Source organism: Planococcus citri, chromosome 3 (assembly GCF_950023065.1).
Source record: "Planococcus citri chromosome 3, ihPlaCitr1.1, whole genome shotgun sequence".
Taxonomy (NCBI): domain Eukaryota; kingdom Metazoa; phylum Arthropoda; class Insecta; order Hemiptera; family Pseudococcidae; genus Planococcus; species Planococcus citri.
Window position 1 is genome coordinate 66,035,151 of NC_088679.1, and position 15,195 is coordinate 66,050,345.

Consider the following 15,195-nt stretch of genomic DNA (forward strand, 5'->3'; position numbering starts at 1 on the left):
CTCATTCGTCGCTTTATGATATAGTTTTCCTCACATAACCATAGCTTCATTTTGTACGTATATCGATGCGTACAAATTTATCGATGATTGAAGAAAAAAATAAATTATTATACCGAACATATAGTACGAGTACAACTATACAATGTACACTTGGGTTGGATTTTCGTTGGTTTTTATCAATTACCCCGTCGAATGAATTATTTATATTTTCGTTGCTCAGTGACCGTTTATAATGATATTAATGTACAGTAAAATAAACATTCAAATAACGTCATACGATCCGACGGTCGACGTACATATGTATTTACGTGAGAACTTGGCGGATGAGGGATGAAGTAAGTATAAACCAAAGCTGGAAGAAAAAAAATTGGATTGTTAATGTCGTGTTTGTTTGTTATACGTACATATAAATAAAATAATATATTGAGACATTTGCCCAAAGAAAAATAGAAATATAAAACGAACTGGCGCGCGCATAATTTACTCAGATTTATTAGATTCGAATCGTGTAGTACGAGTACAATACTATGAGCTATGCAGTATTGTCCATTTATTTGATTTTTATTTACGATGCATGTATATTTTTGTGAATTCGCGTGTTTCCCTTCCATTTTCGTATCATGCACTTAATCTTATTACTAATAATAGTATAAATATAGTGCCTAAATGGTTTTCTATGTTATTTAATTCGACGTTGTTGTTTTATATGCGCGATATACACTGTTTAGAAAAATGTCTTGTAATTTGAAATATCGTTTTCCTACATAATTTGTTACATATTATAGGGTACGATATTCAATATGGTATGTAATAAGCCTCTTATTGATATTCGTGCTTCCTTTTTGCACAATGAAATGATTTTTCCTGACTTTTCCCGGATCTTCCAGATCAATTTTTTTTCCTGTACTCGAATAGCGCAGGGGAGAAGGGTCAATTTGGTGAAGAGAAGGCTTTAAATTTGTTCAAGCCGAAATTTTTGGGAGTCAACAACATAGAAAAAAAATCAATTTCTGGTTTAAAAAAAACTTCTACTTAAAAAATAGGGCGTTTTGACAATTTTGACAAAAAATAATACTTTTTGAAAGTTGGAAAAAATCTGGACTTTCTTACAATTTTGGCTGAAATTAGGACCTTTTGATAATGTGGACAAAAAAATGAGACTTTTTGGGGCAATTTTGGCAAAAAACAGGACGTTTTATGGGATTTCAGGTAAAAATGGGAATTTTTGACAATTTGATGCAAAACAGAATTTTTTTACAATCTTGTTTTGACAATTTTGGAAAAAATAGGACCTTTTTGACAAAGCGGACAAAAAATGAGATCTTTTGGGACAACTTTCGCGACAAATAAGACTTTTCAAATAATCGAAAAAAAGGACATTTTATGGCATTTTGGGCTGAAAATGACCCTTTCTGTCAATTCGGCACAAAACAAAACCTTATGACAATCTTGGCCAATAAACAGGACTTTATTTTTAAAATTTTGAAAAAATCAGGATTTTTTGGACAAAGTAGATAAAAAAATGAGACCTTTTGGGGCAATTTCGGCGAAAATACTTACTGACCATTTTAGCCCAAAACTTGATTTTCTGACAATCTTGGCAGAAACAGGATTTTTTTGACAATTCTGGATGTCGACCCTTTATGACGATTTCGACGAAAAACATGACTTTTTATGACAGACCAGACAAAAAACCCGGATCTTTTATGGCATTTTGGACAAAAAATGGAACTTTTTGACATTTTGGCAAGAAACGAAACTTTTTTACAATTTGGAAAAAAACGAGACTTTTTTGGAAATTTTTGAAAATATTAGAACTTTTTGACGACATATGCAGAAAAAAGACCTTTTGGTGACAATTTTAACGAAAAACGATACTTTTATATTATGAATAAGAAACTGGACTTTTTGTTGACAGTCTAGACAGAAAACAAGACTTTATGGCATTTTAGGCAGAAAACAGGACTTTTATGTCAAATTTTGAATAAAACGGAACTTTTTGAAAATTCTGCCAAGAAACAAGACCTTTTTGGCAATTTTGAGAAAAAAACTGAAACTATTTCGGAAAATTTAGCTTTTTAGCATTTTATTTAGGCAGAAGGGGCCTTTTATCAATTTTTGGAACAAAACGAAAATTTTTAAAAATTTTGGCAAAAAACAGGATCTGTTTGGCAATTTTTACTAAAATCCAGAGCTTCTGTGAAAAATTTGGCTTTTTGTAATATTTTAGGTAAGAATCGAGACTTTTCGTCAATTTTGGAACAAACCCAAACTTTTTGAAAATTCTGGCAAAGAACCGACCTTTTTAGTTATTTTGACAAAAATTGAAACTTTTTTAGAAATTTTGGCTTTTTATGGCATTTTAGGCAAAAAACAAAACTTTTTTTCAATTTTGGAATTGAACCAAAATTTTAAAAAAATTGTACAAAAAGTAGATAGGTACTTATATGTTAGTCAATTTTGGCGAAAAACTGTAACTTTTTAAACAATTTATACAAAAGAATGGGATTTTTTTCGAAATTTTGAAAAAACAGAACTTTTTTGACGTTGAGTTTAAAATTGATACTTTTTGGACAAGCATTCAAAAATTTTGTCAAAAATTGGAACTTTTTGAAAATTTTGGCAAAATTAGATATGTTTTTCAGCATGGACAAAAATTGGGACCTTTTGTGACAAAAAATGGAACTTTCTGACCATTTTAACAAAAATTAGATACTTTTTTGAGCAATTTTGCAAAAAATAGGGGGTAACAGGAAAATTCATCGCGCGAAATTCACCGCGCGAAACTCACAGCGCGAAATTCATCGCGCGAAACTCATCGCCGGGTAAAATTAACCGCGAGGGAAAATTGATCGCGGAGGAAAATTCATCGTTGTATAAAATTAATCACGAGAGAAAATTCAACGCAGAGGAAAATTCATCGTTGGATAAAATTAATCGCGAGGGAAAATTCAACGCGAAGGAAAATTCATCGTTGGATAAAATTAATCGCGAGGGAAAATTCAACGCGGAGGAAAATTCATCGTTGGATAAAATTAATCGCGAGGGAAAATTCATTGCCGTACATAAATTTTTTTTCGATGATTCATTTGTGAGATACTGAAAATGCGAGTATGCTATGAAATTAAAGTACTTAGTTCATTCTTCATACCTGGCTCTATAATACTGTAATATGTACAGGAAGGGATTAAGTACAAGCTGTCGACAAACTCATAACGCTTAAGATACTTTGAAGATGGAGATAAACTTGCTTACCTATTTTCAGGCATCTACCTATCAGGATTTATTTGGTGTCATGGAAGGATAATTGATGGGATGTGAATTGTGGTGGTAATAGAGAGAGAAAGGAGCATATTGGAGATGGTGAGTTTTGGGTCATTTTAATGTGCTCATTGGATTGTTGTGATCATCAGAATGCCTCGTTTGACTAAATCAATATGAAAAGTAAGTAACAAAAAAGATTCACATTACTTTCTTCGAGGACAAAATTTTGATGGTGACCTCACGAATCTAATTAAAATTTTGTCTGAAGAAGCTTTTCCGGCATTTCAAATTCGATTCCATGGACAAAATTGGTAAAAATCCTCCGCGATGAATTTTTCCTCGCGATTAATTTAATACAACGATGAATTTTCCTCCGCGATGAATTTTCCCTCGCGATTAATTTTATACAACGATGAATTTTCCTCCGCGATGAATTTTCCCTCGCGATTAATTTTATGCAACAATGAATTTTCCTCCGCATTGAATTTTCCCTCGCGATCAATTTTATACAACAATGAATTTTCCTCCGCGATCAATTTTCCCTCGCGGTCAATTTTACCCGGCGATGAGTTTCGCGCGATGAATTTTGCGCTGTGAGTTTCGCGCGGTGAATTTCGCGCGACGAATTTTCCTGTAATCAAAATAGGGCTTTTTGACAATTGAGGAAAATTGAGGCTGTTTTACAGAAACAGGGCTTATTTGGCAATTAAGGCCATAGATCAGTATTTTTTGGAAAAAAGACAGGACACGCGAGCAAAAAGTAGGCCCCGACTTTTCTAGGTTTTCTAATAGAGAATGGACATTGGATACCCCCACTGATGTTTGGACAGATGTTAATCTGAAAATTTTCGCAATTGTGCAGGAGCTAAAAGTTGAATTTCTAAAATTAAACATCATTTAATAAATATATAGGTAGGTAACTACGGTTTTTTAATTTTATATAATAAAGCCTTACTCGATATTCGTTTCTGACGTCTTATACAAGTGGAAAACGGATACAGGATACTCCATCATTCAAATTACAAAAGACTGCGAATCGCTTTCAATTTCGAAAGAGTACCTTTTCTTCGTGCTGACAATGGCAATTCAGACCTACACATATAACGATAATATACAATGAAAAAGAATCAAAAATATGACAAACATGGTACTTACAATACCTAACAGTGATAAAAATATTAAACATTTCCAATAATAAAAAAAAACTTATAAACGACAATTTTCTCACATCGATTGAATTTCAAGGTCGAAATGAAATTCATATCATCAATTTTTTTTCACGAATCTCCTCGGTCTTGTATGTACTTTTCTACGATAAAATTTTTCGTCGCCTTTTCTCATCCATCAAGCAATTTCAATAACGTACCAATAGGGTTTCGTGAAAATGAAACCCCTCAGAAACGTCTCGAGACTACACCTTTGCTGCGAGAACAAATAAAAAAATGATACCGTATCAAAGAACGCGGCACAGCTGAGAAAGTTTTCGCAAAGGAGGGGAAAAAATCGACAAAAAATTAGTTTCTCCGGCTGAAAAGAAGTTTGGTAAACATCGGTGTACGTTGTTGAACACGGGTTCGTTAGTACAGTGAGAAAAAAAAACTCAGCAGAGTGTAAAGTTTACTGCATAATAAGCTGGAAAAGTTTGCTTGCCACAAGCTCAGCCTACCACACATTTGTCTTGTCTCGTAACAGATCAAAAACTTGTACGTTGGGCGAATTTTTTAAATTAACGAAATTAATTTGCTCTTTTAGTAGGTATCTCGAACGCTGAGAAAAATCTGCCTCTAGATTGGTTTTCATAATCAAATCAATAGAGATAATTTTGATAAATTCGTATTGCACAATGCCCTAAGTTGGGATAGAAATTTCGCGAAAAAAAGACACTTTTGTCGTTTAACGTGATATTTTGCCGAATTGGTATTCTTTTTGATGGGTGAAGAAAACGTTTGTGCGGATGTGTACTTCCTTTTTTTATCATAGTATGTATTCCTATTCCAATTTATTCTTTCAGAATTATATCTGCTGTCTTTTCTTTTCGCGTTGTATTTTTCTTCGTTTATATAAAACGGAAATAGAAGTAGAATATTTTTTGTCAGTTGAATATATTTTTATTTTATCTAAATCAACTATTGTTAAGTTCAATTTTCTGTTGTTACACGTATCTTTTTTTTTCATCTCGAGTTGGTATTGTAAGTATGAATTTCAACCGAAGCCCTTTTTGAAAGATAACAGGACTCTGAGGTATCTAGCTATCTACATTTAGACTCGAGAAACAATGTATTCCATAAAGGAGTCTCTTTATGTTTGGAATTTAATGTTCATGAATTAAATACTCCACAATAATTTCATTTTGTTGGTCATAAACCCGAAATATTAGATAGCTCCTAATTTGAAAAATTTTTAGAATATACCTGTTTGGTTTTTAAAATGCTTCAGGAAAAAAAATAAAGAATTGTTCGCAAAAATCTTTCGAATAATATCAATTTCATTTTCTCTAAATCAACGTTCAAAAGACCCACTAACTTCAAATTACTGATTGAAACATGGATTTGAAATTGGATATATTTGGCAAATTTTCGTAGGTTTCAAACATTTTAAGCCAACTTAATTTTTTCAAAAAAAAAAAAAAAAAAAAAAAAATGAAAAATGTAAAAAGCGTAGGTAACCAAGCAAGTTGGAAAAAATGAACAAAAAGTAACCAAAAAAGTTACAAAATGCGAGCAAAATATTATAATGCGGAAAAAATTACAAAGAGAGTGAAAATTTTTATCAATGATTGGTCAAAAGGAACACTTGAACTTTTTGACAATTTGACAATGACGAATGCCAAAAAAGTGAGACTATTTCACAACATTTCAGTAAAAAAGCAAGATTTTTTTGTCAAAAATGTGAGACTTTTTGGGAACTTTATGGTTGAAAAGCGAAAAATCTGAGTTATTTTCTGACAAAAACGAGACTTTTTGACAACTTTGACGATAGGATCAACTTTTCGCTATTTTTAATTAAAAGCAATGCTTTGACAATTTTAGCAAAAGACAGGATTTTTCGCAATTTTCAATAAAAAAGGAAGACTTATCAAAAATTTTTACTAAGAAGAGATTTTTGACTAGAGTGTGATTTTTTGGAAATTTTTAATAAAAAATTGAAATTTTTTCACAGTTTTTGGCAAAAAGTTAGACTTTTGACCAAAATTTTTCAGGAAAAAATGTGAGGCTTTTTAAGATTTACTCGTATTTTGGCAAAAACCAAAAATTCTGAGCAATTTTTGGCTAAAATGAGACTTTTTAGCAATTTTGATGAAAAGTGGAACTTTTTACATTTGAAAGCAAGACTGATAATTTTACCGAAGAGAAGAGCTTTTTAGACAACATTTAGAAAAAAAGTAAATTGACTAAAAAGTGAGTATATTTTGCAACATTTTGGTGAAAAAGCAAATTTTTGGACTGGAAAGCGAAAAATTTCAACAATTTTTGATGAAAAGGTGATATATTTTTTATAGTTTTTGATAAACAGCTAGATTTGGACAATTTTAGCAAAAGGCGGGGCTTTTTAGCAATTTTTGGAAAGAAACGTAACTTTTTGGGAGTCAAAAAGAAGAAAATCTGAGTAATTTTCGGGATTCGGACAAAAACTATACGCTTTTTGCTTTTGGCATTTTTGACGAAAGCTCCAACTTGTTGTTATTTTTGTTTGAAAACAAGATTTTGACGAGTCTAGCAAAGGGCAGGAGTTTTTGGGCAACTTTTGGCAATAAAGGGTGGCTTATTAGAAATTTTTAATTAAGTAAATTTTTATAGACTTTCGACCAAATAAGGGAGACTTTGATCATTTTAAGCAGAAAGTGAGAATTTTTGACGATTTTTGATGAAAACAAAATATTCTTTGGCAGGCTTTGGAAAAAAGATTTGTTGATAAAGGCATATTACTTTATTAGCAATTTCTGGAGAAACTCTGGACTTTTAGCCAATTTTGGAAGGAAAGTGTGAGATTTTTTGGCATTTTTTTGAAAGGACAGGGCTTTTTAGCCAAGCTGTTAGTTAAAAAGAGGAACTTGATAAATATTTTTATTTTAAAAAAATGACGCTCATTGGACATTTTTTGATCAGAAAAGTGAAAATTTCTGGTAACTTTTGACGAAAAAGTGCGATTTTTCTCAGAGAATGAGAAATGAGACCTTTATTTTCATTTTTTTTTAAGATACTTTAAAGTGAGGTTTTTTTGGCAATTTTCGATAGAACGCTAGACTTGGCTAATTTCAACGAAGTAATTTCTGATAAATAACTTTATTGGCCCATTTTGGGGGGAAAATGTGAGACTTTTTCGTGTTTTTTTTTGCAAATAACTTGATCAAAAATTTCAAGCAATTTTTGCAATTTTTGCCAAAAACGAGTTTTAGCAATTTTCAGGTAAAAAGCGAAACACTACCTACGTTTTTTTAGCAAAAAAACAAAATTTACGTTGAAATACGAGTAATAAACATTTTTGGAATTTTTTGACAAAAAAGTGAGACTTTTTCGAAATTTTTTTCAGAAGAATTGAGACTTATTCACCATTTTTTTGGAATAAACGAGACTTTGGCGTTTTGAGACGAAAAGGTGAGATTTTTTGGCAATTTTCGGCAAAGCACAAGACTTGGTCAATTTTACCAAAATGCAAAACTTTTTATCAATTTTCGTTAAAAAAAAAAAAAAAAAAACGAAACTTCGAAAAAGTGAGTTTTTTTTCTATTAGAAATTTTTAGTAAAAAAATGACAATTTTTGGCAATTATTGACAAATACTGAGACTTTTGGCAATTCTCGTCAGAGGAGTAAGATCAAAAATACATACGACAAAGGAGTGGTTGTTGAGCTTTTCTAGGCTACATTATAGTCCGGCATATGACAATAGGAGTAATTGCACCCCCCCCCCCGCGCCGATCGGCCGGGACAACTTTTTTCTTAAAGGAGACATCCTAAGGAACATTTTAAAGCAAACTTGCCAAAAAAAAAGTTGGCCTTACTTACAAAATGGCGGCCATTTTGATTGACAGGCCTGCCGAAATCGCAGAGTTTGCGTTTTAACATAGGACTTGCACGAACTTTTTCAAACTCTACCAAGGTAGATCGAAAGATCATGCTAAAATTTATCACCTGTCAAAATTTCAAGAGCTAAAGTGCGTTTTTCGATTTTTGGTGAATTTTTGAAAATCGAATTTAGGCCAAAAATGAGGGAAAAAATCAAAATTTTCCCAAATTGACCAAGAAAGCTGAAATTTGGGATATACCCTATTTTCGACATGCCAAATCGATTGGAAACGGTTTCAACCCGTTTTGAGCAGTTCTGGAGCCTCCAGCAGACTTTTTAAAACTCGAAATTCCCACAAAATTCCATCAAATTGGAGTTGGAAACCCGAAATTAATTCTGCAAACTAATTTCAATACGCTACGAAGTACTGCAGGTGAATTTCAAGTCGTTTTGGATCCTCTAGCGACTTTTTGAAAATTCCCGAAGCCTCCAGCAGATTTTTGAAACTTTAAATTTTCACAAAATTTCATCAAATGGAGATGGAAAGATGCAATTTACTCTACAGTCCAATTTTAACACCCTCTGAAGACGACTTCAGGTGGGCTCAAGTAATTTTAGGGCCTCCAGCGACTTTTTTTTGAAAATTACTGGAGCCTCCAGCAGATTTTTGAAACTTTCAATTTTCACAAAATTTCATCAAATGGAGATAGAAATCTGAAATTTACTCTGCACTCCAATTTTAACACCCTCTGAAGACGACTTCAGATGGGTTAAAGTCATTTTAGGGCCTCCAGCGACTTTTTTGAAAATTACTGGAGCCTCCAGTAGATTTTTGAAACTTGAAATTTCCCCAACATTAATTTATCAAATGGAGTTGGCAAGCTGAAATTTACTTCGCAGACTACATAGTGGTTTCAAATGGTTTTGAAGCTTCCAGCTACTTTTAGGAAATTTCAATTTTGCAAAAAAACGTCATACGACCTTTCAAAAAGTTGCTGGAGGCTCCAAAACGACTTGAAATTCACCAGCAGTCAACTTTGTAGCGTATTGAAATTAATTCTGCAAACTAATTTCAATTCTTAGTTTGATGATATTTTGGGGAAATTTCAAGTTTAAAAAATCTACTGGAGGCTCCAGTAATTTTCAAAAAAGTCGCTGGAGGCCCTAAACTGACTTGAACCCACCTGACGCGTCATCTTCAGAGGGTGTTAAAATTGGAGTGTAGAGTAAATTTCAGATTTCGATCTCCATTTGATGAAATTTTGTGAAAATTTAAAGTTTCAAAAATCTGCTGGAGGCTTCAGGAATTTTCAAAAAGTCGCTGGAGGATCCAAAACGACTTGAAATTCACCTGCAGTACTTCGTAGCGTATTGAAATTAATTTTTAGAATAAATTTTAGCTTTACAACTCCAATTTCATGGAATTTTGTGGGAATTTCGTTTTTTGGCAAGTTTGCTTTAAAATGTTCCTTAGGATGTCCCCTTTAAGAAAAAAGTTGTCCCGGAGGATCGGCGGGGGGGGGGGGGGTGCAATTACTCCTATTGTCATATGCCGGACTATTAACATTATTCATAAATTCATATCGACCAGTTCAATTCGTATTTTTAAAAAATACGATATTTTATCCACTATAGTATAGAATCGATTTACACGTGTTTTGTATATGCAGACGTAGATACTGTCAAAAATACGCTGATTTTGGTCACCCGAGTTTATAATAATAGTATTTCGCTTATGACATTCGTATTTCTACCTTATACGCTATAGACCCTTTTATCGTAACGACAATAAATTGAAGCGGGTATCGCGTCAAAGTGTCGAGTCTACGCGAAATATTAACGAGTCCACGCGACTGAATCATTCACGTCAATTTTCCGTAGGCCTATACTTTCGAGTGACATATTGAAAAAGAAGTGCAGCGCGGAAAAAAAAATACACGTCGTAGATACGTGTTGCTTATTGTAGATTTTTTCGCAACTTGCGACAACGTTCGCTATACAAACCAAAAAATATCAATGTTCTCTAAAATTAAAAATTGTTGGTACTTGATGTATGACATCGTCGCAAATAGCGATGCTGTCAACGAGACGTATATATAGAAGAATGTATGAATTTGAAAACACGACGGGCCCCGCTGAAAAGATTGACATTTCAACACGCCACCGTATATACCTTTGTATAATATGTAACGAGCACTTTTACTAATTTAAAAGTCTTTTTTTTGGTAGGTATCCGAAATTAAAATATTTCTATCTTGTTTTCAGATGCATCATCCTATTCAAATGAAACCCGCCGATAGTGAAAATCGAAACGGTGAGTTATCCTTATATTTTTCTCTAAACGCTATACCTACCTTAAAAAAAACACGAAATTTTGATTTAAAAGCTAACCTGGCTGAAAGAAGACTTTTATTGCGCGAGTTTTACGCTATTAATAATTAATATAGAAGAAGAGCTATTAATTTAGAAAGAGCATTACGGTGTTTTGTGTAGTTTACTGTTTAATAGCGCCATCCCATCCATGATGAGAGAACCATTCGGTTAAAATATTCAAAAGCTCGGCGGCTATTTTTCTTGTAGAAATCGTCGAACCGTGGTCAATATTTCTTGTGTTAGTGTTTCCGTACCTACTTCGTATTCGTGACCTTTCTATTTTATCGTATTTCGTATCAATTGCCCGTTTAATTCGGTTTGACTCTCGTTATCAGCCAGTGACTCGATAGTATCGTGGTGAATTTCTCTGAAACTAAATAAAAAACAGCGTAAAAAATCTGGGAATAGTTTTATCGAGTTGAGAGGGGAGATGTACTATTAAAATATGACTAATTATGAAACGTATATTTTGTAAAATGGATTTGAAAAAAAAATAGGTTAGTTAGGTACTCGTAGTAGGTACATGAATATCGCATGTAATAATTCGATCGAATAAAAATACATAAATTTTGATGAGATGGGAAAATACATACTCGTAAAATATATAATTCGAATAATTAGCTCAATGACAGTCTCATAATTGACCGCGAAGGCTGAGGACCTAATGGCTTTTGAGCCATTTCTGTTCCTGCGAAGAATATCCATCATTACTTTCTGGAGTCAGCTTCTGCCGTAGAGTAGGTAGGTTCCATGCCATGTTCTCCTCTACCACCTATTTTAAATTTAAAAATGAAATTAATAAAAGTGATACACAAACACAATAAATATCTATGTATAATTTTTTATACTGGAAAAATGTTCTGTTCTATTCACGGTATTCAATTTGAAAAAAATGTGCAATTAAGAACGATGCTTCAATGAGTCAACATAAATTACTGCTTTGTTTTCATACGATTAAATTCCATATAAAATGACTCCCGCTGATTATAAATCTGCTTCAATTTGTCGATGGATTCCCCTCGGTGAAAATTAGCTAGGTATTTGGACAACTGTGCAGACTTGACTACAAAGCTATAGTTATTCTTTTTTCGAAACGAAAGCGTTTGTTTCAGAAAAATTGAAAAATATAGGTATGTATTGAAAAGACAGTTTATTCATATACCTTAAATATTCTTAGTTTAAAGTGCAACCAGCAAAAAGTGTTCAGTTGGCTGACATTTTTGCAGCCCAAAAAATTCAATTACTTAGCAGATTTGTAAATATTGGTCTAAAATATCGGAGAGGACCTACCTCGAATATTTTTAGTTTATGAAAGTGGTTGAGCATTTTTGAAAAATTTTAAGAGCAATTTGCGATTTTCAAAAAATATCGTGTGACTGATCAACATAGATGAAAATTTTGTGAAAAATTTGAATATTTCAACAAAAATGTTTTTTGAGCATTTTTTAAGAATTTTGAGCCTAAACTTGAGTCATGATTTTCACGATTTTCGAAAAAGGTGTCACTTATAAGATTAAGCAAAATGGTTTTAAATTTTGGGAAAATATCATAAATTTCTACCAACATTTTCTTGAGCAATTTTGAAGCATTTTCAGACCAAACACGATTTATGTAGTTTTCGAAAAAGATGCCATGCGACCTATCAAGATGGTTTACAAATTTAGGATAAAATCAAGAATTTCTACAAAAAGGTCGATTTTTTCATTATCTTTTATTGTTTTCAAGTTTTTAAAAGCATTTTAAGGTTCAAAAATCCACTCAAAAAGCTGAAATTTTTCATAAATGCTCAAAAAAATTTTAATAGAATTAATTATTGATAATTTTTCTGAAATTGTAACCCATTTTGAAAGGTTGCATGGCATTTTGAAAGGTTGCATGGCATTTTTTCTGGATCCAATTTTCCAAAAAGTGCTCAAAAAAGTTTGATTTTCTGTTTAAATTTACCCATTTTGTTCGGTCGTATGACACTATTTTCAAAAAAAGGCCAAAAATCATGACCCAAATAAGGGATTACAATCTTTTAAAAAATGCTCAGAAACATTTTGGTCGAAATATTTAAATTTCTTACAAAATTTTGACCCATTCATGACCAAATGTTGAGATCAAAATTCTTCAAAAGTAAGGTACTCTCTAAATTTGAAACAGTCAATTTCACTGCTTAGCAGTCACGACATTTTGCCTTTTTAAAGCAGTAGTTTTTTTTTACTGCAAAACAGTGAAAAATTACTGAATTGGTCAGTCAAAATGATTTTTTACTGACCAATTCAGTAATTTTTCACTGTTTTGCAGTAAAAAAAACTACTGCTTTAAAAAGGCAAAATGTCGTGACTGCTAAGCAGTGAAATTGACTGTTTCAAATTTAGAGAGTACCTAGTACCTACCTGCCTACTCTAAAAAATGTTGATAAGAATTTTTGATTTCCTTCGAAATTTTAACCCATTTGGATCGATATTATAATGATACATTTTCAGAAATTCTCAAACTCAGTAGGTATATAATTTTGGGCTCAAACTTCTCCAAAGGCGCTCAACAAAACTTTCGATGGAAAATTTTGATTTTCTGCGGAAATTTTAACCCATTTCAATGAACAGCTTGATACTTTTTTCAAAAAAAAAATCCAAAAAAATGCTCAACAAAATTTTTGTTCAAATAAGCATTTGAATTTTTCACAAAATTTCAACCCATTCAGGATCAAATATTGTGATCAAAATTTTTCAAAAGCACTCAAATAAAGTTTTGATCAGAATTTTTGATTTCATTTCGAAATTTCAACCCATTTTTACAGGTCTTATGATACATTTAAAAAATTTTCAAATCAGGATTCAATTTTGACTGAGCCCAAGTCTCCAAAAATGCTCAAAAAAATTGATGGAAATTATGATTTTTGGTCGAAATTTGAATTCAAAATTCTTCAAAAATACCCAAAAAAAAAACATTTTTGTCAAAATATTTGAATTCATCACAAAATTTCAGCCCATTTTGAAAGTTTCCATCATTTTTTTTTCAAAAATTTTTAAAAATCATGACCAAATTTTGGAATTTAAATTCTTTAAAACTGCTCAAAAAAGTTTTGACGAGAATTTTTGATTTTCTTTCGAAATTTCAACCTCGTTTGATAAGTCTCATGATACTACATACCTATTTAAAAATTGTCAAAATCAGGATCCAATTCTGAGCTCAATAGTTTCCAAAAATGCTCAAAAAGAGTTGTGATAAATATTTTGATTTTTTTCAAGAAATTTTTTTCAAAAACTATAAAAATCATGACCAAATTTTGAACGAAAAATTCTTCATAAATGCTCAAAAACATTTCTGTCAAAAAATTTTAACCTATTTTGATGATTTTTAACGCCACTTTAATTATTCTGCAATCTGCATACATGCAGTTCATTTGAACTTGGAGTTCGAAGGAGAGAGGGAATGAGTATAAAATTCGACTGAGCTCCATTATGCGAGCTGTTTTTTTTTTTTTACGAATTTTGGCTCAATGGATGTGGGACGATATTCCCTTATGTTATGGGTGCAAGTGAATGTTTTACGGTTCCTGACTTGGTGACACCTAAGCAGCCATTTTTATGCAAAGTTGACTCAAAAATCACATTTAGCGTCCCATTGTGCCACTAACCATCTCAAGCCATTTCGAAAATAGGGGGTTTTTAGTCTTTTTTTTTTTTTTTAGTAATCATTAATGATTTATACGTACCTACTCGCAAATCATTTCTTTCCAATTTAAACGGACAGTGGATCGACTCTCATAAATGCATTGGTTTTGTTCATATGCCATTCGAGCCAGGGATTTGTCCTGAGAAACGAAAAGATAACATCGATAATTATAAGACGGATAAAAATACACTGTAGTGATTTAGTTATTCGTAACAATAAACAATAATGTTCATCTTATTAAACTAGAATTCCAATTACACATCGTTTAACTAGAACTTATTACTACGTGGCACATGGCAATTTTCAAAACATACATATTCCGCTAAGGCAGATTTCTAATGAAGTTGAAAATGATTTCGATTGAGTCATATCGACTGGTTTACCAGATCGCTGATAATCCATCTGAAAACCCAACTACGTTCTACTTGTATGTACGTATACCTAGACCTACACGTCGCACATCCTTTATTAAATATGGAATACATAAAAAAATATACGACGAATATATTCTGACTGAAATGCAATTATAACGGATAAACGTTGTTGTGCGAGGCAAAAACCGAATTATATTGATTCAAACGTCGCTGTCAATTTTCTAACAAAATCACCTTGTCAAAGACTAGATAATCTTGTTATTTTAATGATCCAAAAGGAAAACATTGTGGGAAAACTTCGCGCTGTTTGGTGCTCTATATATTTACGTATACCTTACTATATCGTATAACGACGTAAAAACCCTCCTTATTTACCTGCCACTAGGTTCGAAAGGAAGCTACGTATAGGTATATTTTACATTTACGTATAGGTATGAGACTCCTTACATCGAAGCTTCGAGGCTTGAGTATTATAGGTAGGTAGGTATACGATTCGCTGTATAGTGAAGTGATTTA

General features: G+C 32.2%; 1 protein-coding gene and 1 long non-coding RNA gene across 16 annotated transcripts in view; one reads left to right on the top strand and one right to left on the bottom strand.

Annotated features, from left to right (window-relative positions):
- The window catches only part of bru1 (bruno 1), a 323,289-nt gene that overhangs the window by 196,616 nt on the left and 111,478 nt on the right, over nt 1–15,195 (top strand). For all 15 annotated transcript variants that reach the window (XM_065353887.1, XM_065353886.1, XM_065353892.1 and 12 more), the window contains exon 5: nt 10,535–10,583. In XM_065353887.1, the coding sequence (XP_065209959.1) occupies nt 10,535–10,583 (49 nt within the window). The remainder of the gene's footprint in view (nt 1–10,534; nt 10,584–15,195) is intronic.
- The window catches only part of LOC135838319 (uncharacterized), a 57,493-nt gene that overhangs the window by 41,718 nt on the left and 580 nt on the right, over nt 1–15,195 (bottom strand). The window contains exons 2-5 of the long non-coding RNA XR_010557369.1: nt 14,346–14,444; nt 11,236–11,414; nt 10,897–11,015; nt 4,220–4,356 (exon numbers count right to left, since the gene is read on the bottom strand). This is a non-coding gene — a long non-coding RNA (uncharacterized LOC135838319). The remainder of the gene's footprint in view (nt 1–4,219; nt 4,357–10,896; nt 11,016–11,235; nt 11,415–14,345; nt 14,445–15,195) is intronic.